The sequence below is a fragment of the Colossoma macropomum genome, unplaced genomic scaffold, assembly GCF_904425465.1.
Source record: "Colossoma macropomum unplaced genomic scaffold, Colossoma_macropomum, whole genome shotgun sequence".
Lineage (NCBI taxonomy): Eukaryota > Metazoa > Chordata > Actinopteri > Characiformes > Serrasalmidae > Colossoma > Colossoma macropomum.
The window spans coordinates 8342744-8370113 of record NW_023494793.1 but is presented as its reverse complement, the minus strand read 5'-3'; the positions used below and the strand labels follow the sequence as shown (position 1 = coordinate 8370113).

At 39.1% G+C, this 27370-nt stretch overlaps 1 protein-coding gene and 1 non-coding gene across 2 annotated transcripts; both read right to left on the bottom strand.

The window, feature by feature from the left end:
• Positions 1-2370: 2370 nt before the first annotated feature.
• On the bottom strand, positions 2371-22370 carry ercc6l2 (excision repair cross-complementation group 6-like 2). The gene is given in 20 exon segments (XM_036578366.1): positions 2371-4308; positions 6771-6946; positions 7735-7889; positions 9892-10672; positions 12031-12102; positions 12624-12638; positions 12640-12777; positions 13059-13158; positions 13331-13353; positions 13355-13427; positions 14220-14365; positions 14613-14684; positions 16855-16974; positions 17948-18205; positions 19307-19514; positions 19596-19757; positions 20908-21101; positions 21192-21308; positions 21418-21790; positions 22182-22370. Coding segments are annotated over 19 exon segments (4005 nt in total). The 5' UTR covers positions 21688-21790; positions 22182-22370; the 3' UTR covers positions 2371-3383.
• Positions 22371-22721: 351 nt separating this feature from the next.
• Positions 22722-22840, bottom strand: LOC118814132. The gene has a single exon (XR_005007694.1). It is a non-coding gene; the product is annotated as a 5S ribosomal RNA (ribosomal RNA).
• Between the last annotated feature and the right edge of the window lie 4530 nt (positions 22841-27370).

Genomic DNA, 27370 nt, shown 5'->3' with positions numbered 1-27370 from the left:
CCGATACCTATCAGCACTTTCTCATTTCGCCTTGGGAGGAGGATAAAAGTAGAACTCGTTCTCTTCTCCTCCTCCTTCTGCTCTTCAAACTCTTTGCTTGCCTCAGTGAAACAGCTGAACCACGTCAAACACAGCTGTGTGTCACTCACACACACATACACACACTTCTCCTTACACGGCACAGGCAAATATACAAGTGGTACAATGCAAAAAGGGTTCTTTATCTCACTTTGTCAGTCAAGTTACTCTTTGTGGGATGATCTACACTCTTAGTAAGCCTGTATCCCACAAAGGCCATCACAGGGTCATTCTGCGAAAAAAAGTGGACATCATTTTTAAAGACCCCCTGCACTCAAAAGTGTGTTTTTAAAATGGTAACTGCTCTTGAATGGCTTATTTTGATATTTGTGTCAAATATGTCACATAGTGCAGAGTTCACATTTTCCCACTCAAAGCACAGGCTTTCTCAGTACTACTGGAAAAACAATTCATATGGCGCCACATAGCAACTTAGCTTATATACTTAAATTTGTTGAGGAGAAGATTACAATGTTGAGACAGGAAACTTGACTTCAGCTACTGAACATACCTGTGCTAACATAGCTTACTTGTCTGAAATGTTCAGACTGTGCAGTCAGCTGTTAGCTAAAATAAATAAATCGCTGTTGTTGGAACAAAACCTCATATCTCCAAAACGGTAACTTTACAGGAGAAGGAAAAAACATACTTTACTTTTAATGTCAGTCAATGGAACCAGACTTTTTTCCAAGTAATTTTGGTCCATTCATCATGAAAACTACACAAGACGTAAAGGGCAACAGGCATTTTCAAATTAAGTCAAACACTGAAAAACGGCAGAAAAGGAGATACAAGGTTTTGTTCTGACAGCAGCGCAGTGGAGGGTTTCGTCCCAAACCGCTTTCAAGAATTTTCTTTTTATTCTTCTTAGGCACAGCAGAAACATATAAAATCACTAACCATTTTTTATTCAATACAGATTCACTTTTGTGTTATAAATTATTTAAAACTCATATATTGTAACTTTAGGTGTTCAAATCATTAGGCCTGTTACATATAGGCAAGTAAGAGGGCTGACAGTAACAAGATTTACACTTGCAACCGGTCCTCCATCATTCTACTTGTGTTGAAAGACCATATGGTGCCCATATGACCATGAACATAATACATTTCATTATTATGCGTGGAACCTGAATAAAACATTACTTCATTCATTTTAAATGAAAGTATTATTGTTGTCACGTTTCGCTTGACAACGCTACACCATAACCAGAGAAACAATGACAAATAGACAAAAAATATGACAGATGGCTTATTTTACTTTCTACCATCTTCTTCATGATGGGAACTAATCAAGCATAGAGAAAAATGACAGCTTATTTGACATTCCACCATCATCATAATGGTGGAAAACAATGAAAAATGGACAAAATTACGACAGATAGCTTATTTTACTTTCCAACATCTTCATTATGTTGGAAAGCAATGAAAAATGGACAAATGACAATGTACAATGACATACAGCTCCTTCATGGAGTCTGTGTGGATATTATAAAATGTTGAGCGTAGTTACGTACTTATATGAGGACTATTTACTGCATTCAAAAGCAGTAGCAGGTTTTAGTTAGGCTGAAAATTATTGCAGAAGAAGGCCTGGGTGACAAAGCAATGATCAGGGAAATCAATGACCATCAATGTAAATGATCTGTAAACACATTTGTTAAAAATATTTATGTTGCTGTCAAACTGTGACACTGTTGTCCTAATGTAAGGGATGCAAATTGTCCATGCTACAAGAGTACAGTGGCTGCCAAAACTCTTTTTTAAGAGACTCATTCAGCTCAGTTGTGGTTTATGTGTGAGGGTGCGTGACGGAGGGGAGGCTTTCAGGTTGCTCTTGGCTTACATTGATTATTGTTATGTCTCTAATAGCGCCATGGTTTCGGTTGTAAAGGCAGAAAACGAGCTGCCCAAAACCGCAACCTCTCGGATTACAAGCGCTGAGCACTAAAACCCTACAGCAGATCCTCTGACGAGAAGAGCAGGAGCTGCCAACGAGCTAAGCAGCGCTTCACTTCTGACAAAAAAGTGAGAAAAATGAGAGCGCCAAGAGATTTGAGCCTCTCCCTCAAACTTATTACACCAAAGAAAAGGTTTTTCTCAGAACCCTGTAGACCACCAACTATACTGATGTCTGGCCTTGCCCTATCAAGTAAAGCCCACTGTGGGGAATAAATCATGATTAATGTTAATTAGTGGAGTCAAAGTTAACACGTTAATAATGCATGAACACAATTAAAGATGAATTCTCATAGTTTGACCATTACAGTCTGTAGGCCCACCCTAAAGCCCACCCAAAAGACTGCCATTGTGGTCCTCTCGTTCAAATCCAGCTTTAAAATGGAAAGTTTTATTGATGGCTCTCTTGATAAAAGTTACTGCCATGTTGAATTTCTTCACTTTGTTTTGCTTGTAAACGATCCTGAAGCATCATTTACAAGCAAAACACTGTATCAGTAACATTAGTAACGTTAGCACTTGAGAATGCATTCGGCAGAATACGCTGGACAGTGCTCACAGGAGGACTATCACTAAGCCAACAAAGAGCAAACTAATAAAAGCAACACCAATTTGGAAAACTATAGTTCCCCTCAAAACAAGATGTAATGCAGCAGTTTGACAGTGAGGGGCTACAATCTCAGAGGAGTTGGAACATGCAGCCACTGTTGCTCTCACTAGACGTCAGTGATAAAAAATTGGAAACTATATTCACTCTATGGACCTACATTCATATGATGCAAATTATTGTTACTCATTAATGTTTTTAGGTTATTGACAGTAATAAATACATTCATACTGCTTGTTTTGTCCACTAATATAGCTCTAGTTAAGTGCAATGCTTTCAAATGAAAAGAATCTTTCTTTAGTGCCACATGTGAGCAAATATGACAAATGCGATCAATCATGATTAATTACTTTAATCTTTTGGCAGCCCTAATTTGATTTGAATATGTACAGTATTGTATGTACAGTTTTGTTAAATCACAATAATATTAAAATGTTGGTAAAAGTCAGTGTATTCATTTCACAGGCTCCCCAAACTGGATAATAATGTCAGAGACAATGGATTTTTCAGGTAATTTAAACAGGCTGAACTGAACACCATCTAAAAAAACTAAACAGGTGAGAAGAGTGCAGTTAAGAGCTTTACAACATCAAATAAGAAAATAAAATGCACTTAAATAACAATATTTTATAAAAGTAGTCCTACCTTGTAAGCAAGTTTCACATTTGATTCACATTCATAATTTTACACTAAAAAATAAAAAGCATAAAAAGCAACAGGCAGCAACAGCCAATGTCTATCATTTCCAAAGGAATTTCTCATTCTTTTTCCAAAGCTGAGAGCTTTCAAGTTTATTTTCACTTTTGGACCTTCCAGAGACACTAACGCTCCTGCAGAGCTTCTCCACCTGTGACAGGTCTGTTAGTTTATTAAGGCTCTCCTCATTCCCCTCGTTCAAAATGTCCCAGAAGTCTTTTCCTCTGTTCTTTGTCCTCTCTGTGGGTGAGGGCAGGGGTGCTGATGCTGGCTTGGGTCGATCTACACCTCTCTTTGGTTTGAAGAGGTCATCAAGAATGGAGGTGTCGCCTATCAGGTCAGTGATGAGAGTTTTGTTCGGCTGAGCACAGCCTGGTTCTGCATGGTCAGCTCTGGGGAAAGAGGACGATTCTGCAGAGGATGACGGTTGGTCCTTAGAAGTCTGTCTGACTAGTGATGAACTGACTACACTGGGGTTACACACTGCCCGAGCTGAAAGGTTAGGCTGAACATCTGTAGAAGATCTAAGAGGTAGTTCACTTGGGTTTCGACCTGACTCAGGTGAAGGGAACAAATTCTTAGTGTTAAGCTGAGTCCAACCATTAAGATGATACTGAGGTTCTACAGCACTTTGTGCCTTAGACGTTTTCTTCTTTTTTACTGTTTCTCTTTCATCATCTGCTTCTTGTCTCTCTTCTAGAGGTCTCCGAGCTGAGTGTAAGAGGGTCCTTTTTGAGGTAGTTCTTTGCCTGTTCACATTGGATGTAGGAGGGAGCGGTGAAACGGGTGGTTTCGGCTCAGGTTTAGGAAAGGTTTGTTTGATGAGGTCAGTGAGTTCAGGGCTCATGTGGCTGTAGAACCTGCGTAGTTTGGTAAGTCGCTGAGCTGAGCTGCTTCTTACAAGTTCTTCTGCAAACTCTTGAACAGACTTTGCTCCGAAGAACTGCGCCATTTCCTCCAGTTGCTGTCTGCAGGTACAAAAAACATCTGCTGAAGCTTTCCACCAAACAGTATACAGTGATAGTAGGTGAAATAAAAAAATACACTTTTAGATTTACATTTGTGGGTAAAATTATTACTTTTAGAATACCATACTTTTCATTTAATTTTCATTCAAAAACGGCTATCAAGTACAAGTTAATTTTTCTGGAAAAAAGGTAACAATTTAATAATTTTCATTTTTTTCAAAGAAATCAGGGATATTTTTTCAAATCTCCAAAGTTCATTCTTAGAAGTTACATTTTCTGCTTCTCATGATTCATGCAACCCAACTACAAAATGTGAATCATCAGGTTATCTCAGATGTCCAGCTCTGGTGTTCTACTCAACATGCTCTTCTTTTGTGTCTATTTTCTTTCTCAGTAACAGCTTCTTGACAACTACACATCCTTTCAGACTCGTAGCATTGAGTTGCCTTCTCATAGTAGGATGGACAGAAACACCTGTGGATTTTTTCAGATCTGAAGCAAGAATGAAATTTGTATTATTTCTTTCTTCAAAAATGAACGCTGTACTGTTTATCTGTTGATTACAGTTTCGGTGGTCTACTAGGTCTTACATGGTTACTAGTTAATTATTAGCACTGTGATTAGCATGATTATAGTCCCAATTTCTCTATTTCTTACCATTTTTTTTAAAACTCGTTTTAGAAACTGTTTTTCATTTATTTTCATTTATTTTCCCTTGGCTTTCTCCTTTCTTCCAAGTGGATTATCTTATCTAATCTCCTTAGAAATATTTCCTGATACATGAATGAGTTGTATTAAATGGCTGCTTTGACTGGAAAATAAAGAAAATGTAACAACAAATAAATGAAGGGCGGTCGCTGACTTTTCCCCAGCACTGTGTATGTGCATGCATGTATACATTGTGTTTTAACGGACTTGATGCAATATTACCAAGCAAATGATCACCCCACTCCTAGTTTTCAAACATTTAAAAAAGATGTACCCTGAGACTGAAATACTTCAAAAGCTACGTGATTTCTTATAAGAAGCGGCTGTCATTTGAAGGAAAAACAATGTACAAAGCAACAGCTGTAAAACGTGCCTGTGTGGATTCAAATCATTTAACAGCAGACTTAATCGAGGGGAAAACTTGTATAAATAAACAAGTTTTTTTCCCCTCATTACAGAGCCTAACACTGTATGATTTGGGAGATAGAAGGCTCTGTCCTTGGGCTAGTGGTGAGGTAAAAGGCTTTCACAGAGCAGGGTTTTTGCTCATGACTTGATGTGTTTTGGCCAGGCTTGGGAAAAGGGTGGGTGAGAGGGCTCCGGGGTGGTCTCTCCCCTCCCCCAGGGGCCAGGCGGGGGCGCAGCACACCATAGCTGTGGAGAGAACTGGCACATGGCCTCACGCTACCAGGAATTTCCTCTTGCTCTGTGTGTGTGCATGCCTGTGAGTGTGTTTTCAGCTTAATTGATACGATTAAGTACAGCACTGCAGAGACGCCTGCTTTAAAACCCATTTAATTGGCAAAATGGGATGTTAGACATATTGGTGGAGAAGCTTAATCTGCTTCACTGATAATATAATTATGTACAATTTTTTCGATTTTGTGTAAGAAACAACCACAATACATGTTTTGAAGAGCAGATTACATTACAATAGGACTGCACTGATCACTTTTATGTAAAACATACCGTAATGTGCAAAAATCAGAGACTATCCTTCAGTTGTTTAACTTCATGGCCATTTTGCCTGGAAATTATTCATTTGTCAGGAAATATTTCTGAGGAGATTAGATATAGGATAATCCACTTGCAATAGTAAGAAGTAAGTCAAGGGCAAAACAAGAGTTTCAAAAATCACTCAAAGATAAAGTCCTCCTAAGACTCCTAACAACCATGCAAAATCTGGTTGATCACCAAAACTGTCACCATCAGATAAACAGTGCTTAGGCTTTAAGAGACAGGAGAAAAATCAAGCTACACTCTTGCTTCAGATCTGAAAAAAATCCACAGGTGTGCAAGAAGCTGAAAAAAAGTTGCTGCTGGTGTTCTCAGAACAATGCACTGACTATCCTAGAGCCCAGATCCTAACATCACTGAATGTGTTTGAGAATGCCTTGATCAACGGAAGTGGAAAATGCAACCAACTTCTAAGACTGAACTCTGTAAATATGGAAAAATATCCCTGCAGATTTCTTTGAAAAACTGAAAGCCATCTCCCAAAAAATGGAAGCTGTAATAAAGGGAAACGTTGGACACACTAAACACACAAAAAAAGAAAGAAAGAAAAAAAAAGCATAGCATTGTACTTAATGGCTGTTTTGACTGGAAATCAAATAAATGAAGGGTGGTCTCTGACGTTTGCACAGTACTGTACAATCATTCAATCACGAAATATAAGGTGATATTCCACAGCATGCTGTGACAGCAGGAGGCAGAAGAACACTGGGAGGAAAAAAAGGAATTTTCAGACTTACTTGCGGACAGTAGCAGGTGTCTCCCCAACACTAATGGTTGCACTGTGGGTATGGTGGGACGTTCTGATGGAGTGGGTGACCTGATGCTGCAGTTGATTGTGGTCTGCTTGTGTCTGGTCTTTCTCTCCACCACGTGTGTGCATGGACTCAGATGACGGGGTAATTCCAGACTGGGTCTACCACAGAGAAATACAAATACAAATTCCCATCACACAACTATACATTGCTGGGTATTAATCTGAGGACAATACAGACACCCCTGAATTTGTTCTGTGCTCAAAATATTAATGCAAAAATGTAATAATGAATGATATAAAATTCCTTAGTATATAGGCACAGACTAAAGGTGGGCGATATAGCAAAAACATGATATCATAATATTTGAAGACATTTTCATGATACATATACTCATCATGATATTTATATTTTCTGAGATGTAATTAGTTAGAAATAGACAAAATAGAACCTGTAGTGTTACATATAAAAATACAGTAACTACAACTAAAATTATTTTTATTCAATGCTTTACAGCATTGAACTGCACTGCCCTAAATCCAATTGAACAGGCCTAATCCTGCTCACTTTGTAAAAAAAAAAAAAAAAACAGTTGTGCGTCAGTAGCACTTTAAGTATTAACGATATCCACGACATGCTTAGAAAAGCATACTGTAACATAACTGATTACAATAACACAATATCACCATATTGACCCCCCCCAACACAGACTAACATTAGTATTTTCAGGTAAATGCATTTGCATTTGTAAGTGATGCTGGCAACTGGATGGACTAAATTCTTTGCGATGAGAAACACTATTTTCTCATAGGACATTGCACCATAACATAGCCTCTGCATCATGAATTTCCTCCCATTTCATATTCTGAACATAACATAATATGAATAAATTTACTACTCTAACTTAATAACCCACTATACAACAGTTCATTTTTATCATTGTAGATACCTCAGCTATGTCATGCAGACGGTTTGCTGGAAGCTGTGAGTGCTTGTTGAGTTCAAACACATCTCGTAAGGCAGCGCGGCTGAGGCGGTTCTCTGCCCTGCTTGAACCCACTACTTTTTGATTGGAGTGGGTGTAGCTCACTTCCTGAAGATTACCTAGGAGTGAAAAGAAAAAATGCAAAAAGGTCTAGTAAGACATAATAAAATCTGACAGATTCCTACACAATACGCAACATTACCAACAGTCATATGCACAAGTGTGGACGCCCTGGTCAAATGATTTTGTTTTATTGATTTTGTCAACAAAAGTAAGTTAGCATATCCTCTACAGAGAACACACTTCTGCACATTTTAATGCACAATTACTGTTTATTTGCCAAATATTCGAAAAAAAAAAAACATAAAATGTGGCATGCACAAAAGTTATGGCACATTTAATATTTGTGTTGTACTGTTTCCAATATGTTAAAAATTAGCATAAAATTAGAAATTGTATTCTACAATTCGGAGAAATATATGGATGTCATACATAAATGTGTTCACTATTGAATGTCAACAAAGCAACAAACAAAACATGTAATTTGCTATTCCAACTTTTGTATACAACTGTATCATGCAGCAGTTCCGTACTGTTAGGAAAAATTCTCACACAGCGGCAGGAAAAAGTATGCCCCCCTTCCTGACTTTCTCTATTATTGTATATTTGCCACAGCGAAGGCTTTTAGATTTTTAAGCAAATGTAATATTAAGAAAAGAGAACCTTTTCAAACACAAAGCACATTTCAAATGGAACTGATAATGAGATTCAGCTGATTGAACACAACCAGGCTTAAAAGCAGCCAGCCCTATTGAATGTAAACTTCACTCATATTTCAAGTTCAAATTCCTTCAGCAAAATTTGAAAAGCAGACACCAAATTATAGGAAACACTGGCTGCAGTTATAGCTCCTACAGGTCATGGAACAGTTAATTCATTTTAAGGGGCAATTACTTTTTCACACAGGTGATCTGCATATTGGACAACTTAGATCCTTGAATAAACAAATTTAAAAACTTATACACCGATCAGGCATAACATTATGACCACCTCCTTGTTTCTACGCTCATTGTGCATTTTATCAGCTCCACTTACTATATAGGTGCTCTTTGTAGTTCTACAATTACAGACTGTAGTCCATCTGTTTCTCTGCATACTTTGTTAGCCCCCTTTTACCCTGTTCTTCAGTGGTCAGGACCCCCATGGACATAAGATGTAAAGCCAGAGATGATAGCTCATCTGCTGCTGCACAGTTTGTGTTAGTCATCCTCTAGTCCTTCATCAGTGGTCAGAGGACACTGCCCACTGGATGCTGTTGGCTGGATATTTTTGGTTGGTGGACTATTCTCAGTCCAGCAGTGACACTGAGGTGTTTAAAAACTCCAGCAGCACTGCTGTGTCTGATCCACTCAGACCAGCGCAACATGCACTAACACACCACCACCACGTCAGTGTTACTGCAGTGCTGAGAATGATCCACCACCCAGATAGTACCTGCTCTGTGAGGGTCCATGGGGGTCCTGACCACGGAAGAACAGGGTAAAAGGGGGCTAACAAAGTATGCAGAAAAACAGATTGACTACAGTCTGTAATTGTACAACTACAAAGTGCACCTATATAGTAAGTGGAGCTGATAAAAAGGACAATGAGCGTAGAAACAAGGAGGTGGTATTAATGTTGTGCCTGATTGGTGTAAATGTGCTGTGTGTTTGATGATGTTCTTCTTGTTAAAGTTGAACTATGTAGGTTTTTTTGTTAAAAATATAACTTTACTGAGCTTGGAGAAAACATGCTGCTGCTGGGAGTCACCCTGTACAGCCTGAAACAATAATTTAAAAGTCAGAGACGGATTTAGACGGATTTAAATGTTTAGGTCTCAAATGCAAAATTAATCCACTGATGTAGATATGCTTACATCCTCAGAAGACACGCTCTTGACCAAATTTTGACAAATTCTCTTTGAATACTCTTCAAAAAAAAATGTACATAGAGCAGCTTTATATGTTACTCCTTGTTTAAAGACCTCAAAGCATTCACTGTGACAACTATGCACCAACAGTGAAAATAAGGAAGGGGCAATTTACTGTAATGACATAGATTGAATAATTTGTTAAAATGTACCTAATAAAGTGTCTATGGTTCCAGTGCTGGTGCTGGATCGTGGTTGAGGGGTTGCGCTTTTTACGCCTGTAAACCTGACGGATTTTTGAGCAGCGCTGTGTGTACTCAAAGATTTTTTGTGCTGTGGAGATGAGGCATGACTTTGCTTAGACTTCACTCTTCTCACTGGAGCTTCATCCTCGGAAGAGGTAAAACTCTTAATCTCCTCCTCACGTCTTCTTGCTGCAAATTTGACCTTCTTCTGCCTCTGCTCTTCACCACCACCCTCTCTCTCCCTCTGTTGGGCCTTAGTATAAGGATGCTGGAGAACGTTCAAATCCTCTGACTCTTCCATATGCACATAATGGTCTGCATGGTCAGTGGACTCAGCATTCTTTACTCTCCTGCCTGGAGCTTTCTCTCTCTCCTCCTCTGAGTCACTGGACAGGGACCAGCCTGCCTGAGCACCATTCCTTTTAGCTGCTTGAGGCTCCTCTGGGTCCCAACCCTCAACGTTCTCCTCAGACTCGCTCTCCTCACTGCTGCCTGAGTCCCTTTGTGTCCTGTCAACTGCATGTTTCTGCAGCAAAGCAGAAAGGCCTATATTACCACAACCAGTGTTGGTTCCAGACTCCTCTCCTGCGTTCGGGTCGGTGGCTTTGGATTTGGAGCTGCAAGGATCCTCGTCTTCACTGGCACTGCTAAAGTCCAGGACTCCAGCATCAGCCAGCTTGGAGCTGGTGCTGTGTGTTGCTGCTGGTCCATCCACCTGCTCTGCAGTGCCATCTCCTGATAGAGGAACCTGCATTGACACACAGCACATACATTTTTTTTTTTACATTGTTTTAAACCAGGGGACAAAAAAAAAACTTATGGTGTGAATTTATGCAGTCTATGAGCATAAAGTTGCCTACAGAGCTGCTAAACTATCAATGAATGATCACAACTATTATGCATGTAAATGTCTGACTTTGCAACGATTTGCAAATCACAAATCTTTAAGAAATGTTTCAAAGCATGAACTCTTAGAGGTCAGCACAGTATTTTCACTCCTTTTAAAAATCTCTATCTAGTAGCATGTCATATACTTACAAATGTTGTGCACTGTGAAATGTATAATGTAATATAATGACATCTGACGTTTTAAAATCGCTTTATTGGCCCCTAGCCACCCTTTCCCTTTTTGGAATTTATTCCAAAGTGTTACTTTAGACATCATACATAACACTAATCAACTACAGTGAATCAAAGGCAACCTTATATTGCATATTCATAAACTGTGAAATCACCTCCCTTTCTCACAGTTCTCTACTGGACAGTTCATGTTAGAATTTGCAAATGCTCAATTCTGGGGTGCAAGAGGGAGTAAATTATGGTCACTCTCTCAGCTCAATTCCAAATAATGAGACCCAAAACTAAAATGGAAGGTGACTGAAATGTATATAATAATTTGGCAAAAACTTTATTTGACAGAAACTGAAAAACAACTATACAGGCTTTTCAAATTTCCAGTATGATTCTATTCAGACTACTTAGAATAAACACCTAACTAGAGGAGCAACAGTGGACTATGGGCAATAAAAACAAAACACTCATTTTTATATTTGAAAAAGCAATAAAATTGTATTTTGGCTAAAAAAAACAGGCAAATACTTCACTGAATATAACTAAGATTATAAGCAATTTTTAAGGTTCAAAATTAATGCAAGCGAATAAACCTTTAGAGCGATACGTGACAATGCATCTACGCATTTTTACACTCCTACAAAAAGAAACAATACTGTATCACACTGTTTGACAGCTGTTTATATGACTTATCCACCAACACTTGGTTTGTCATAATTATATTCCAGGCTTTAACTGTGAGTGTTTTCTGTTTTCAGTCTCCTAGGAGACCCACATGTGAGAAGTTCCTCGAAGAGGGACAGTTAGATAAGTTCTTCTGCTGCGTAAATAAACGCAGTAAAGATAGCACACACTTCCGTGTGGTCTTCACCAGTAAGCCAGGGAGGGGGGTTAATTACGACCATGTGTTGGCTGTTGTACCCATCTTTACCGTGGGAATGGAGAGATGGTGGGATGTCTGGGAATGAGGAAGGGAGAGATGGATGGGAAAGAGGAGTGTTCCTGTCATGGGTCTATGAAAGAGCGGCTACTCACCGGCTCTCGCATCCCGTCCTCCGTTGCCTGCGTGCTGGCTGTCATGATCCCCGCTTCGACTCGGCCCTCCCTCTGCGACGCACACATGCATTTTCCATTATGTCGGTGAAAAAGAATTCTTTGTAATGGCTCATTAACAGCATCATACAGCATCATACATCTGATTTCTTTAGTTTTCAGCTGAAAGTTCAAACTGAAATGTTTTATTGCTGTTGTACATACACTCTTAAAAATACAAAGGTGCCAAAAATGGTTCTTTGCATGATGCCATAGAACCACTTTTGGTTCCATACAAAAACTTTCAATGGATATCTGTTTAGAAATCATTTTTGTAAAGAAGAAAAACTTTTTTTTTTTAAGTTTAAAGAACTACCATATAAGGTAAAGGTATGAAGAACTGTTAAACTGGTATAGAACCTTTACATTATATGAAGGTTCTGTAAGGTTTTAATAGTTTTATCAAATGTCTTTTTCAAACATGTTTCTTTAGGGAGCCAAAAGTGGTTCTTCTATATCATCACTAAAAGAACCTTTAAAATAAAACTCAGTTAGGACACAAAATAACAATAAGCTGATAAGATCAATATTCTAACCTCCAGAACACGGTGACGTAAGGCATGTTCCGTCAGTCTGCAGTTGGAAGAGGTTCCGGATACCAAACAGCTCTCCTGCTTGGCCATCTGCACCCTGCACTGCCTCAAAGTACCTCCTCGCATTCTCTCTCCCAATCACAGATGACTGCAGTTGCTACATCGCCCAATTAATAAAGAAACTCATTCAGTGTACTTCATTAGCTTCTTTTGTTCACACCAGACATTGGTGTGATTGTGTGTATCTATCTATCTATCTATCTATCTATCTAGCTATCAAACTCATCAAACTCTTGCTGTCTGTGAAACAGAACCTTTAAAAGCTTTTGACAATGTAACAACAAGTGAAAATATACAAGTCACTTTTTTATCTTCTAATCACATCTTTGACGTATTATGTTAACAGAACTGGTTATCTATTGAGACTAGTATGTGTACCTGTTTGTAAATCTGACGTAGATAAATGATCTCCTCCACTGTGCCCAGAGAGATGAGCCTAAAGACAGTCACATCCTTACACTGCCCAATGCGATACGCCCTTTATAGTAAAACAAAACAGTGAAAAGCACTTACATTGATGCTGGAAACTGTGATTATGATTTTTTTTTATCCATTTTTCTCAATTTACTTGTTATAAACAGTGCCCACAGCACATAGCACAACTGATTTTGACTCCCAGGTAAACTCTGCTACTAGCAGTGCCATCTTACCTGTCAATAGCCTGAAGGTCATTTCGCTGGATTCCATGTGGGATCAAACAGAACAACAACATTAGCCCCAACAAAGTTGAGTCCGAGACCACCAGCCCTTGAAGGAAACATTAAGAGCAGTTTCAGAATTAAAGTATTTCAATAATTTAGTAAAGAAGAAATAATGATATGAAATTATTAAATAATAAAAAAGCAAGAAAATATCAGTAAATATAAGTAAATAAACAAAAGAGATAATATGTGAAATTGTTACAGCTGAGTTACAGTAATTATTCACTTTTTCAAAAAATACTGCTATATCATGTATAAAACAGGGCACGTGATGTGAAAGTTTTGTGGCTATAGTGTCAGTTCTCAATTGTCACACTTCTAAAATTCAAATAATTAGCAGAAAATCAGTTTTAAGTAATATAAATATTGAAGCACTCACAGCAGAGCTATTAATAGTTTGCAGATTTGGTTTCTGTTAATTATTATATTATAATATATAATATTATAATATTTATTTTTCATTAGTTCTCTCAATAAAAATGGGAGTATGTCATGTGTTTTTTTTTGCTGATTGTTAGGTTTGGATATGGGTTTCATATTTTTTTCCTGTTCTAATCATGACAGTTTTTGTGTGCAGATTTACCAGTTCAGCATACATTATCAGCTGCACATGATCTGCAATGTTATTACCAATACCAGCAAAACCGATATATCAGTTGGGCCTCAGTAAAAATATAAAAAGTATAAAAATAAATTACAACACACACACACACACACACACACACACACACACACACACACACACACACACACACATTTTCTAACCCGCTTATCCTTCTGGGTCGCGGGGTTACAACATACAGATGACTACAATACTTCTCATGCATTATTTACTCACATAGTAGACACCAAGCACAGGTTAATATCATTGGAGCTGTTGAATTCTTTGACGATGTGGACGCGCTCTTTAGACTTGGTGGTTCCATCCAATCTGCGGTACTCCAGACCCTCAGCCATGCAGTAACTCTCTAGAACATCCAGGAGCTGTAGGAGGAGACCTCAGGTATGTTTGATCCACATTAACCCAAGAAACAATATGACATGCATTTATAATTATTTATACAAGACCACATACTTACATATGTATTACTTTCACATTGTAACTTTCACATTTTTGGTTCAATTACAACAAAGATTTCAGTAAAGCCTCCCTAAGAAATCAAAACATCCAAAAATGTTAAGGCAGACCCACTATACTAAGGCTATACACATAACTTGGTTACAAGCTCACCTTAGTGGAAAGTGAAAAAAGGAGAATTTTGTCTTTCTTCTTGATAAAGTGATTCAGTAACCTTTGCAAAACCTGGAAAACAAAAAGATGATTCACTGCACCAAATGAGGTCAAACAAAGGCAGTTTTCTACATCGCAAAACAATGCCTTTCTGAAAGAAGAAGAATGAAGGAGGGATTCAACGTTAACACTGGCCCACTGTATCCCTTCTTTCCATATCTGATGCAGAAGAATGTGCAGAGTGTTTACTCTGCTGAGTGTGCCAGAAACAGAGCATCTGCCAATAACAGCACCCTCAAGATGCTCCACCAAGGGCGGGAGAAGGGTCTTTGGAGGGACTTTAAGAACGGCTAAATACTGCCCTTGTTATTTCCCATGGAAGTGTGTCCACAGCTAGTGAGGCAAGACCACTCCAGGCCAAGATCTGGCCAAGGGAGGGATTGTACATGTCCTTGACACCAGGACAAAATCTAGAATGAGAACTGTGTTTTAGCATACCAAGTGCTGAGGGCAGTAAAAATGTGCAACTTTGCGGTATTCAATACTGTGCGATAAAGCCCTTTAGCTCTGTTAGGATGTTTTAAGTAACACATAAATGTACAGATTCACCACAACCTTAGGAGCAAACAGCATTGCAGTATCATACTTCTTTATTCAGAAATGAGGATTACTGCCATTTTTTAGGATTTGGGTGAGATGTGGCACTACCACGCTTTTCCCATGTGCTGTTAGTGATCCAAAACAGAACACCGTCCCACCTGAACTGCTCTGACAGTAAATTTCCCTGGTAAGAAGTCAACGTGGATGAAATAGTCTTTTCTATGATGTTTTCAAACATGTCTGGTCACACATGCAAGTCATCAACACATTAAGCACATCTAACTATTCAGCTGTGCAATCAATATTCTGAAAAGGGACATGTTGATCTATTTTGGTTGAGTATCAATGGAAGCACAGTTGTGGGAGTGCATGGAGAGAGCTTCAGAAGTATTTCAGAGTGCAATAATATCAAAATGTCAATATTGAGTATTTTACAACAACTCAGAACGTAGCTCAGGCAGCCACATTAAAAACAGATGTAGATTGAGGAGAGATACAATTTTGATGCTCTGTCATGATTTAATATAAGAATTAAAGCCATGAACTCCACAAAACCATGCAGTTTTTGTCAACTGCTAGGACTGGTTTGGAAGCCTTTTTTCCACTTTTGTTCCTGTCTCGCTTTGACTGTGGATAGAAGTTTGTCTTAGATACTACACTGAGTGTTACTGGTTAATATGCATAGGCTCAACTTTAATTGCCTTTTACAAAGGACAGATGCAAAACATACTGCAACTGTAAAGATGTAGTAGTGTAGTGCCCAATCTCACATTCCTGACCTGATTTCACTTCCCTTGGTTTCCAGTCGCAGTTTTCGCAGTGTTATTGGATGAATCTTACACATCACAGCTGTCAATCAACAACACTGGGCAAAACCTCAAAAGGTATAGTTAGATATGAAGATGCTTGACTTTTTGTTAACTTCAAAACATCTGTAAACAAATGCAACAATGCTAGCACAGAGCTGAATTAAACCAGTGAAGTTTTGGAGTCAACTTTAATGGCTTGCCTGATACGGGGTGCCAGATTGGGCTCCACACCGGCGAACTGAAAAGTGCTACACTGGCTTTAAGAATAGGACTGCATTAAAAAAATCTCATTCCTTAACTGATTTCATGCAATCCACAGCAACTTTTATTCCTACCACTTTAACATAATTGAAACATGTTGGGTATGTGATATCCTATATTACCAGCACATTTACTGCACAACATAGATGAGCTTTCGTAGAACCCCAGCTGTTGAGCTGTGCTAGTTGAACGCACTTGGGGGGGTGCTTGGGCAGGCCTCTGTACAGACATCATGCCTATGTTTGGATGCACATTTTAGGAAATCCTTCAATAATCAGACCACAGTATCAGGATTCAGACATTAGACAAAAAGGCTTTAAGGATAAATATAGTGATGTCTCAGCTCTTGTATAATTTAACATTATGTTATTAATATGTTCTTTTATTCAACAAAGACTAGGCATTAACTTGCACACTATGACTGTGCTCTCCCATCTGCCTCAGTATTAAGAACTGTGTTAAAATTACCGGAAGAAAACGTGTACAATGCTTCATAGAGAGAAAAAAAATAAATACAACGGTAAAACAAAAAAAAAACCCATGCACTGAAGTCCATATTTCAAATATCTTACCTTCATTTTTCCACTGTAGATAGGGTCCGACATGGCTTCAAACGCTGCCTGCTTGCATCTTTCTGTAAAGTCTGGAAACTTTTTAAAGACTTGCTCACAGATAGCAGCCACATATTTCTCCTACAATAAAAAGCATATGACATGTATGAATCATCTGATAGACAAAACCCAAAGTCATTATTCCACAGAAACTAATGAGCACATCAAAGGCTCTAAGTTCTAAGTGGCCAATTTCAGTAAACACTTTAGTTTGATACTCTCGTAATACAAGGGGTGCATGATAATACCAATCCGATTTCAGTTAAAACCTTACTTTGGTTCAACACATTTCATTATGTTGACTGATGTTTAACACCCTGTTGACTGCTTTGATACATTAGTCCATGACTCAACAGACTGACAGCTGTGTTCTAATGGCATTTATTACATACATACACATACATACATATATACATCATCTAAATCGCTTGTCCTCCTGGGTCGCGGTGGGGTGCTGGAGCCTATCCCAGCTGTCATTGGGCGGAAGGCAGGATACACCCTGGACAGGTCGCCAGTCCATCGCATTTATTACCCTCAAGTTAACTGCAGGTTGTGTTCCAGAAGGGGGATTAAGTGTTTATTTTGAAAGCATAGCTGTCAGACGACTCCAATTTAGTCTATAACCATTCACATTCACGCTAAAACATACGGCTGGGCAAAAGAAGGATATCTATCACTATCATGATACATTAGTCAGCATATCGTAGATGTTGTCAGAACCTTAAGAACACTGACCAACTGCACGTTTCATTAAAATAATAATTAGTCTTGTTTAATTAGTTTTCGTGTAGTGCTGTATGTAAAATGTTGAATAAAAATGACTGCACCCATTTTTTTTAGTGACTGTTTTGCTGGTACATTTTATCAGTTTCAACTAACCAAACCTAAAAACTAAATATCATGATGCATATTATGTACTGTGAAGTGCTGCAGTGTCATGACACTATTTTGCCATATTACTCAGCCCTACTATCTACAGCCTCTGCATCTGCACTAATTTCCTTAAATACAAACACGTTACAAACCTGCAATACTAATGCTTCCAACTACCCACCTGTTTTTTGCTGGTTCCTTCTTTTGTCTGCAGCAGAGCAACATGATTTGCAACCTTTCTCAGAATAGCAAGATAGCTGAAGTAGAGGTGTCTGACTGGTACACCATCTGAATTGTACTTGTGGCAGCACTTCCTCCTGGAGCGTCCACTGCCACAGTGACACTTCTCTGAGCTCCGCAGCAGCAGCGTCACATCATCAGTGTCCAGCACAGCACGATACACTGTCTGCTGGAAGTCTGTCAAAGAGCAGTATACAACCTAAAGAAAGACAAGGATAAGAAGTAAGTAGCACATTATACTAAGACATTCACTATATTAAAGTCATATGAAGAAGTTTGAATATGACCAGTCAAATTACATGTTTTGTTGATTTTCAAAGGGAAAGTAAGTTGTCACATCCCCTACAGTGAATGTTAAATCCCAAATATGGCATTTTGCAAGTACTTCTCAATAGTGTTCATAGCACAACACAATGCAACGGAATACGTACACATGAAAACAACCATTAGGATCTTTCATGAGGACCACTCAAAGGAGTGCATCTATATTTTGTATCAAACTGTATTTGCTGATTTCTGAGACCAGTGTAGCAATTACAAAATACTGGCTGTGTTTGCATGCACTTAATAATCAGGTAACAGCAGAAAATCAGATTTTGTCAGTAATTAGATCAACACATTTACATGCACTTAATGTAGTCAGATAATGTGAAAACTTCGTGTCTACATAAGTAAGGCAAAAATCGGATTCCTGCTTTGCACCAGCCAATAAACTCATAGGATAAGACTTCATGTAAACGTAATGTAAAACTCAAACTTCATCACGTTTTTTTTAAAACATCGAGCCACTGCACCTAAAAAATATGAACACACATCATCTAAAAGATAAACGACATTTAAAATCCTTCATTTCGTCAAGCTTGTAGTTTCAGCGTCGCTCGAAAAGTGTTTTGTTGCCATCTCGCGGGTGCTGTGTTAAACGTTGCTTGCTTATTTCCTGTACTGTGGTCTGTTTTTGCACATGTGCAGACTGAGAAATCCAAAAGAAATCAGATTAAGAGCACACATGCGCAGAGAAATGTGATTACAGAGCTAAAATCCAGCTCTCCTCAGTGGAATTCTAGACATACATTTAAGAAGCTGGAGTATGCTGTTTATATGACATTTTGAATAATCAGATAACTGCAGAAATCTGATTATGATCGGATTATTAAGTGCATGTAAATGCATTCACTGATATATACATAAATACAGACACTCTGAACAGAAAACTAATGCTAGAGTTGATCAATCTGTAGCTGTGAGCCTTGTTACTTTCTTCAAACAGCACATAAATAAGTTTAGTTGACAGATCGCTCACCCTATCATCTTTCTTAGGCAGCTGATCACTGATGAGGGCCTTGGTTCTCCTGAGGAACCAGCGTGACAGTCTTTTAGCTAGAGTCTGAACAGCCTTGCGGCCCTCTGCTAAGGCCCTCTTCGTCACGCTGTGTTTCTGGCCCTGTTCAATGGGGTCAGAGAACTTGTTCTTAAAACTACCCAGTGAACCAAGACATCCAGGGATGGCCCTAAAACCACAAAATAAGATGAGGTATGATGATGCATTTTAAAATTCAAGCTGGAAATGGCAGGATCTACCCGTGACTCACCAGTCCATGACACACCAGAGCTCCTCCAGGTTGTTCTGGAGGATTGTTCCCGTCAGTCCCACACGTACTTTACATTTCAGCTCTTTCATTGCCTGAGTGATCTGGGACTTGTAGTTCTTCAACTTGTGAGCTTCATCCACAATGACGGCGGCCCAGTCAATGCTGTGGAGAAAAAAGTAAATCAATGGCTGTCTTCAAAGTAGCCTACTACAAACTGCTTGTGTAGAAGAACAGAAAGTTTGTTTGCAGTATGTGACATTAATTATACGTTAACATTACGTAATCATACGTTAACATTAATTTCTCCAATATGTCAAAGAAGCCCAGATAATGTACTACTTTGGCCAAATATTACAGCATGCAGCCAGCGGTATCTTTGTGATGTACTGCATCCTATAATGCAATGCATTTCAGGTGGATATAGCTGCCTGGTGATCATGTGACCCTTTAATACACAATACATGATAGTAAGTGTCGCATACTGAACACTATAATGCATGCTACTACAAAGAGCAGTTCACAGTAGACAGCACTGGTATAGTATATAGTATACACTACACAGTATACTATTTCAAACAGTCAACTATCACTTATACTGTAGTCTTATTATTTAGTTACTAACCATAAATCCTATAATACAATAACTACAATAAGTTATCATATGTTAGTTCCCAAAAATAACACGTAGATTATGTAGGTATGAGGGCGAAGAATATAAGTATGAGCCCTATATATGGGTCCTTACGGTGGGGCACTCCAGCCAAACGAAAAATGTAACCATCACTATATCTGCTGTAATGTCTACTTACCTCCTACAGCAGTACCTGTGCTATAATGTGCCTTGACAGCAGAAGAACCTTTTTAAACACTACGACTGCTTTGGGGTGGATTTAGGTGGTGAACTGTTTGATTTTTTCCCATTAGCTGGTGAATGCAGAAGGAGAGCTAAAATGACTGCTAGGAAGCCAAATATCATATTACAGCCACTGTCAAATCATCATTATAATGGAAAGAATGGGTTACTCAAATGACAGTTATACCTCATCCAATGAGAATGACCAACAAGCCAAAAGCTACTTGGCTATTTTAGATGCTTTACCTCAGTTTGGCTTTGTTTCTCCACCTCAAAGGATAAAAAGTGTCTCTGGTACCCACATTGTGCAGAATAAAGACAGAATCACAGTTTTTTCTGCTATTACGCTTGGCGACAAAAATTAGCTTGGTTGTATTTATTAGCCGATATATCAACCATTTTTTGTGACTGATGACGAGGTAAGATAGATGCCCTAGGAAAAACTCTTTAGCCATGTACCTGTTGAATTGGTCTAGACAGAGTCTAAGGGTCTCATATGTGGTCAAAGCAATCTCACATCTTCCTCTGTTCACACGGGCCAGTTCCTCCTCCTTCTTGACACCATGTACGATGACAGTTTTGAAATGGCCCCAAGTGTCCAACTCATCTTTCCAGTTGTACAGCACTGACAGTGGCGCCACAATGAGGAAAACCTATTTTTAAAATCATTCATCATGAAAGCCAGTCACAAATGTATTCACATAAAAAAAGGCATAGACAAAGGTAACAGTAAATTAAGCTACCTTCTTAATTCTGGACTGCTTTGAGGACCTCTGTGACTGCAGAAACTCTGGCCTGTTATTCTCCACATCCTCCCAAGTCCCTGTTTTCTGCAGAACGGCAGCCAGAAAGCTGATTACCTGTCAAACACAAGGAGATTAAATGATGAAATCACGCAATCAAACAGGGCTCTCTGGTTCACTTCTTGATTAGATCTGTAGATATAAATAAGCAAGTATATAAGTGTACCTGAATGGTCTTTCCAAGGCCCATGTCATCACCCAGGATGCAACCTCTGGACTTCATATAACTGTCATAAATGAACTTAATCCCCTCCCGCTGGTAATCTCTTAAATATCTGTTAATTGTGTATGGCACTTGGTGACCATGTTCGGACAACACAAATGGTTTAGATGGACCAGGAGGCCTCTGGTTAGCATGAAAGAGGGGCTTCTCATCTTCAAATGGGGCATGCATCATTCTGGGTGGTGGGATTAATCCAGTATCATCGTCCTCCATTTTCACACGAGTGTACAAGCATTGGCCAGGTAATGCTTCTCGTAGACATTTCTTTGCAAACCTTAAACGACATGAAGCTATTCCGGTGATCCCAGATGAACCACTTAAAAAAAAACATAAAAATTCTCTTACCAGAAGACTAATAAAGTTAGCTTGTTACAGTTAAAACAGGGCTACAGAGTCAGCTCTTGGCAAACCAGCTAGTTTATATCTTTCTGAACATTTAGCACATTCCTGAATTCGGCCAGTCAGCCCGATGACATAAACTCGATTCAAGTTAACTTAATGTGACTTAGGCATTCAAACATGATGCCGCTTTTATCTCAGCTTTAACGTTAAATAATAAGTGACAAACCAAGCAACTCTACGTAGATATATTTACACTTTATTTTAATTTTATAGTGGACATTTAGCTTGCTAGCAAGATAAAGGCATTTGGGACGCTCACTGGCTAGATAACGTTAGCATGCTAACTTTAGCTAGCTAGGACGTACCGGCATCGGCAGATCGATGGAGAAACCACAGCTTCTCATACTTATATGTTCCCGATTATTTATAATCTTAAGAGAAAGTCCTTTGGTCCGAGGCACAAACAGAATCCCATTAGGTTCAGCTAGTCAGGCTTTAACAGCAGCCAGACAGCAGAGCAGTTTCCTTTCTTTCCTTTCACTGCGTGTGGAGAACACCAGCTTCTGTTTATGTATCTGAGCAACGACACTCAGCAGTTTCAACACGATTCATTTAGAAAAAGGGTGTTTGTTCATCGGGAAATAAAAAAATTCACAAGACTTTATTAACAATATTATGAAATCATACATGATTTACGATGACTTTAATGTTATAATACGTATAATTTAATATTAAATTCAATGGCAATATTATTTGAACTGTGTGCTGTATTCACATGTCCTGTATGTTAATTTACCGATAAGCCCTTATCGGTATGATAAGCACATACTGGACGAGTTTGGCACTAAAGAGAAGATAATGAATAAATGAGTAAGTTAAAATTACAAAATAAAAAAGTAGTGAAAAGCTTACAGCACCTGGTATTCCCAGGCGGTCTCCCATCCAAGTACTAACCAGGCCCGACCCTGCTTAGCTTCCGAGATCAGACGAGATCGGGCGTTCTCAGGGTGGTGTGGCCGTAAGCGAGAAACATGCTTAAAAGAGCCATATTTAAAAATAGTAGACCAGATAATTAGACCAGCTTATCTGGTGAGACTGATATAGAGATTTACTGTGTGCTGTGAAAGAGCCCATACAGAAATATTTAAACATGTTCATCTACGTGTTATTTTATCACTTGGCCTATATAAGCTAGTATAGTATAGTACGTTTTCTTAGCAAACACACAAATCTTGTTTATACGACGACATGATGACGAATTCATGTTGTCCTGCAATAGAAAAAGAAGCATGACCCGATTTCAAGAGCTTAATGCCCCTAAATTAGACAACTGTACACTTCCAACTTTGTGGGAACAGTTTGGTGAAGAACCTGTTCCAGCATGACTGAGCCCCGGTGCACAACACAAGGTTGGGTGAGTTTGGTCTGCATTTGGCAGGCACTCTTATCCAGAGTGGCTTGCAATGTGATCAGTTTCGCACAGGCAAAGGTAGTCTTGCCCAAGGACTCTTATTGGTATAGTTTAGGGTCCTTGCCTGAGCAGGGGATTGAACCCCAGTCTACAGCATTAAAGGCAGAGGTGATACCCACCACCATTATACCAACCAGAACTTGACTGGGCTGCACAGAGCCTTGACCTTAACCCCACTGAACACCTTTGGGATAAACTAGAACGGAGATTGCGAGCCAGACCCTCTCTTCCAACATCAGTGTCTGACCTCACAAATGCTCTTCTGGATGAATGGACAAACATTCACACAGACACACTCCAAAATATTGTAGAAAGCTTTCTAGAAGAAGCTGTTATAGCTGAGAAAGGGGGTGGGGGGCAAGTCAGTATTAAAGCCTATCGATTTAGAATGGGACATCATATATGTATAAGTTCGCTTCTTATTCGCCAGCTTCTCGTTTGAATTTTCCGTTCCACTGTTACCTCAGTAAATGCATTAATTTACCTCAGTAAATGCATCCATAATCAACAAATACTTTAAACTTTCTCTTGGAGATGTTTACTGAGCAGCTAACATTCAGCACAGCAGAGCAGCTGGTGAACGTGTCTCACTGGCTGGTCTGACGCATCATCATTTGGACTCGGTCTTATGGGATGGCATTGGAAACTGAATGGTTTTTTAAACATTATTGAATATCAACAAAACCTCCAAACTGACTGTTTATGATAATAATAATTAACAATATTTAGGCTTCATATTATTTAACTAGAATAGTGCATTTCCTGAAGAAAATCAGAGAGATTCTGTAGCATAAATTATTTGAGAAAGGTTGCTAAGTTGTTGCCAGGTGGTTGCTATAATATTTTACATGGTTGCTAGCGTGTTGATAGGTAGTTGCTGTGGAATTCAAGTTGGTTGCTATGGTATCCCAGGTGGTTGCTAAAATGTTGCTAGGTGGTTGCTATGGTATCACAGGTGGTTGCTAAGGTGTTGGTAGGTAGTTGACTCTGACTCTGAATACAGGCTACTTAATAGAGCCTAGGTTGAGGTAAATTAGTCATTAAACCACACTTACTTGAAGTAACTGTTTATTAATATATTTATATCTGTATATGTGCTGACTGACCACTAAAATGTATATTGTGCTCTCTATTGTAGGCAGTCATTGAGGAGAATGGTGAGGTTATACACAGCCCTTCACCCTGTGCAGAGATCACTTCACTATGGGACCCATCAATTACTCCACCTCAGGCCACACCCAGTTCTCCTCACTCAGACATGACTGCTTCACCACCAGCTCGCCCACTTCACCACCTCAATGGGTTTCGTCCACTTCTTCATCCTGGGCTTGACCCTGGACTCCTCCCACTTCTCCATCATGGGATGGGTTCACTTGTGCTCCTGAGTCACTGCCAGCTTTATCACCCTGGACTCCACCCACTTCTCTATCATGGGATGGGTCCACTTCTCCTCCTCAGCCCCAGCCTACTTCTCCACCCTGGGATCCACCCACTTATTCTGCATGGTCTCCTATGCGTGGACAGTCCACCTCACCCCCCCAGCCCCAGTCCATCTCTGGTGGTGCCCACCAGGTGCCCGCTTTGTAGTAAGTATTGTAACATTGTGTTTTCATTCATTTTCACTAAAGGTTATTTGGTAAATGTTGACGTCATATGTATTGCATTTCCACAGTAACTACTTCATGAATGAGAGGAGTCACAAATTTCCTCTTCGACTTGCTGCCCTGCGACAGGCTTTCAGCGTAAGTGCACCACATCATTTCTCACATTTTAGGCTCGCTGTCTTTTAGTAGTAATGTGTGTCCTGCCCTTACCTCCCTCACACTCCTTTCTCTGTTTCACTCTATAGATCATTCTAAGCAACTCACAATATTATCACTACATCTCTCGTGCTGGCAGACTGATTCTTGGTGGAGTGGCCACGTTCAACTCAAGGGTAACAAAGTGATCATGAACACACATTTACTAAACAAATCAGTATGATTTAAATGGTTTAATGCTGACATTTAGAATATCTATCTTCTTTCTGCAGAATCTAGCTCTCTTCCGGGACACGTATGACCACTTGTTGCTTGTTGCTCAGAATCCTTCTAACGTTGAGTGGATTCAAATTGAGCTGGCTGAGATTGGAGTAAGTTAGACTAGCTGTGCTTTAGTCAGATCAGCAACAGTTTTTGTGATTTGTACAGCTGATGTCACAGTGATTTGTGCTGTGACGCTAATGTTTTCTTTTACTTTCAGATTCAGCAGTTCAACTTTATAGACATCATCTATGAGTTGGTGCTGCTTGGAGTCCTGAGAGGAGCGAGGCCACCAATCTTTTCAGTAAGAAATTGTTTTTGCTGTAGAGTGTATGTCATGTGCTCAGGCTTAGGGTTTGAACAGTATAGAGTATCTCAGAGTGCTGATGTAGGATCAGTCATCTGCATTTATATGTCATTTTCAATAAGATGTAAAAGCCTGATTGAACACTGATTGTAGATCAGTACTGTGAGAGTGCTGATCCATAAGAGCATAAAGTAACTACATGGCATTGCTCACATCTTTTTCATCTCTCACTCTATTCCAGTGGCCAAGAGGCTTTCTTTCTCATCTGATGGCCATGATGTATTCGATCTCTGCAGTCACCGAGCACAGAATGCCCAGGGCTGAGGAGTACATGTCCCACATTCAGGTAACCATCAGTATCCATCACAATACACAAGTGAACTTTTTTAGAACTCTCTTCTAGCACTTCAGAATAGTTTACCACATTTGGTAACACTTTTTCTCTCTCTCTCTGTCTCTCAGAACGAGATGTCTCTCCTCCTCGATGACATATTTTCTCTGGAGGAGTGCGTATATGCAGACTCTTGGAGCCTGGCTGCTACTGTGTGGGAGCATCTGTACTATCACATTCAGCAGCTCCTGGAGATCCTGGAGTCCATCTAACATCCCAGCACTAATTTAAATCCTTTCATCCCCTCATCCTTTCATTTCCTTCTCCTCTATCATTAGCTTCTCCTTCCTTTCCTTTCACCCCTTCTTCCACATTAGATAAATAAATATAAGATAATGTAAGATAAGTTAGTATAAGATAGGATAAGTTAGTGTAAGATAAGATAGGATAAGATATGTTAGTATAAGATAAGTTAGTAAAAGATAAGATAGAATAAGTTAGTATAAGATAACATAGAACAGAATAAGTTGGGATAAGATAGAATCATCTAAACATCTCTTCCTTTGACATTCCAGTCTCAAGCCTTATTTTTCCTCCAATCACTGCTGTGCTCGTTACAACAGTCAAGCTTTTATTTCTTTAGCGGCGTGGCAGTGTTTTCCATGAATATGTTCTGAATTTCCAAACTCAAAATAAAATCTAAAAAATGTCAGCTGTTATTTATCTGTGTAGTACTCACAGCCAGCTGAACACACATCACAATCAACAACATCTTTTCTCAAAGGTGAGTTGTATCATTTACTATTTAGTTGGTAATGGGCTCGTTTGGCTGTATAATTGACTGCTAGTATGGAAATATGCCTGTAAAAAGTCTATCACAGGCTATGAAGCCAAGAATAATTTTAGCCAGCAGCCCCTGTGTTCAGTGTGTCCTGTATCATTGTGTCACATACTGGCTACTATGAGTATCAAGATTAACCAATCAGCGCTACACACTGTTCTTGGAAAGGTAATGCGATTTGAATGAGTTCATTCATTTATATATTCCTCATAAAAAAGTATTATAGTAGAATAACATGCTACACAATTATAGATGACCGTAAGACAGTAACGTTACGCTTCTGAAAAAGATGGTTCTTCAAGGGTTCTTTAGTAAAACAGTGGTTCTATATTGAATCATGAACACTCAAAGAAACATTTGCCTGCTTTAAATACTTCTTTGCATGGTGAAATGTTCCTTCAGATTGATGGAGAACGTGTTGTGTATGGATCTATATGGCACCAATAAGGTTTCTGCTATTGGTATGATGCTACACAGAACGCTTTTCAAAAGCTTCTGTATAGAACTATACGCAACACATTCTCCATCAGTTCCGGAACCATTTCACCATGCAAAGAACCATTTAAGCAGGCAAATGGTTCTT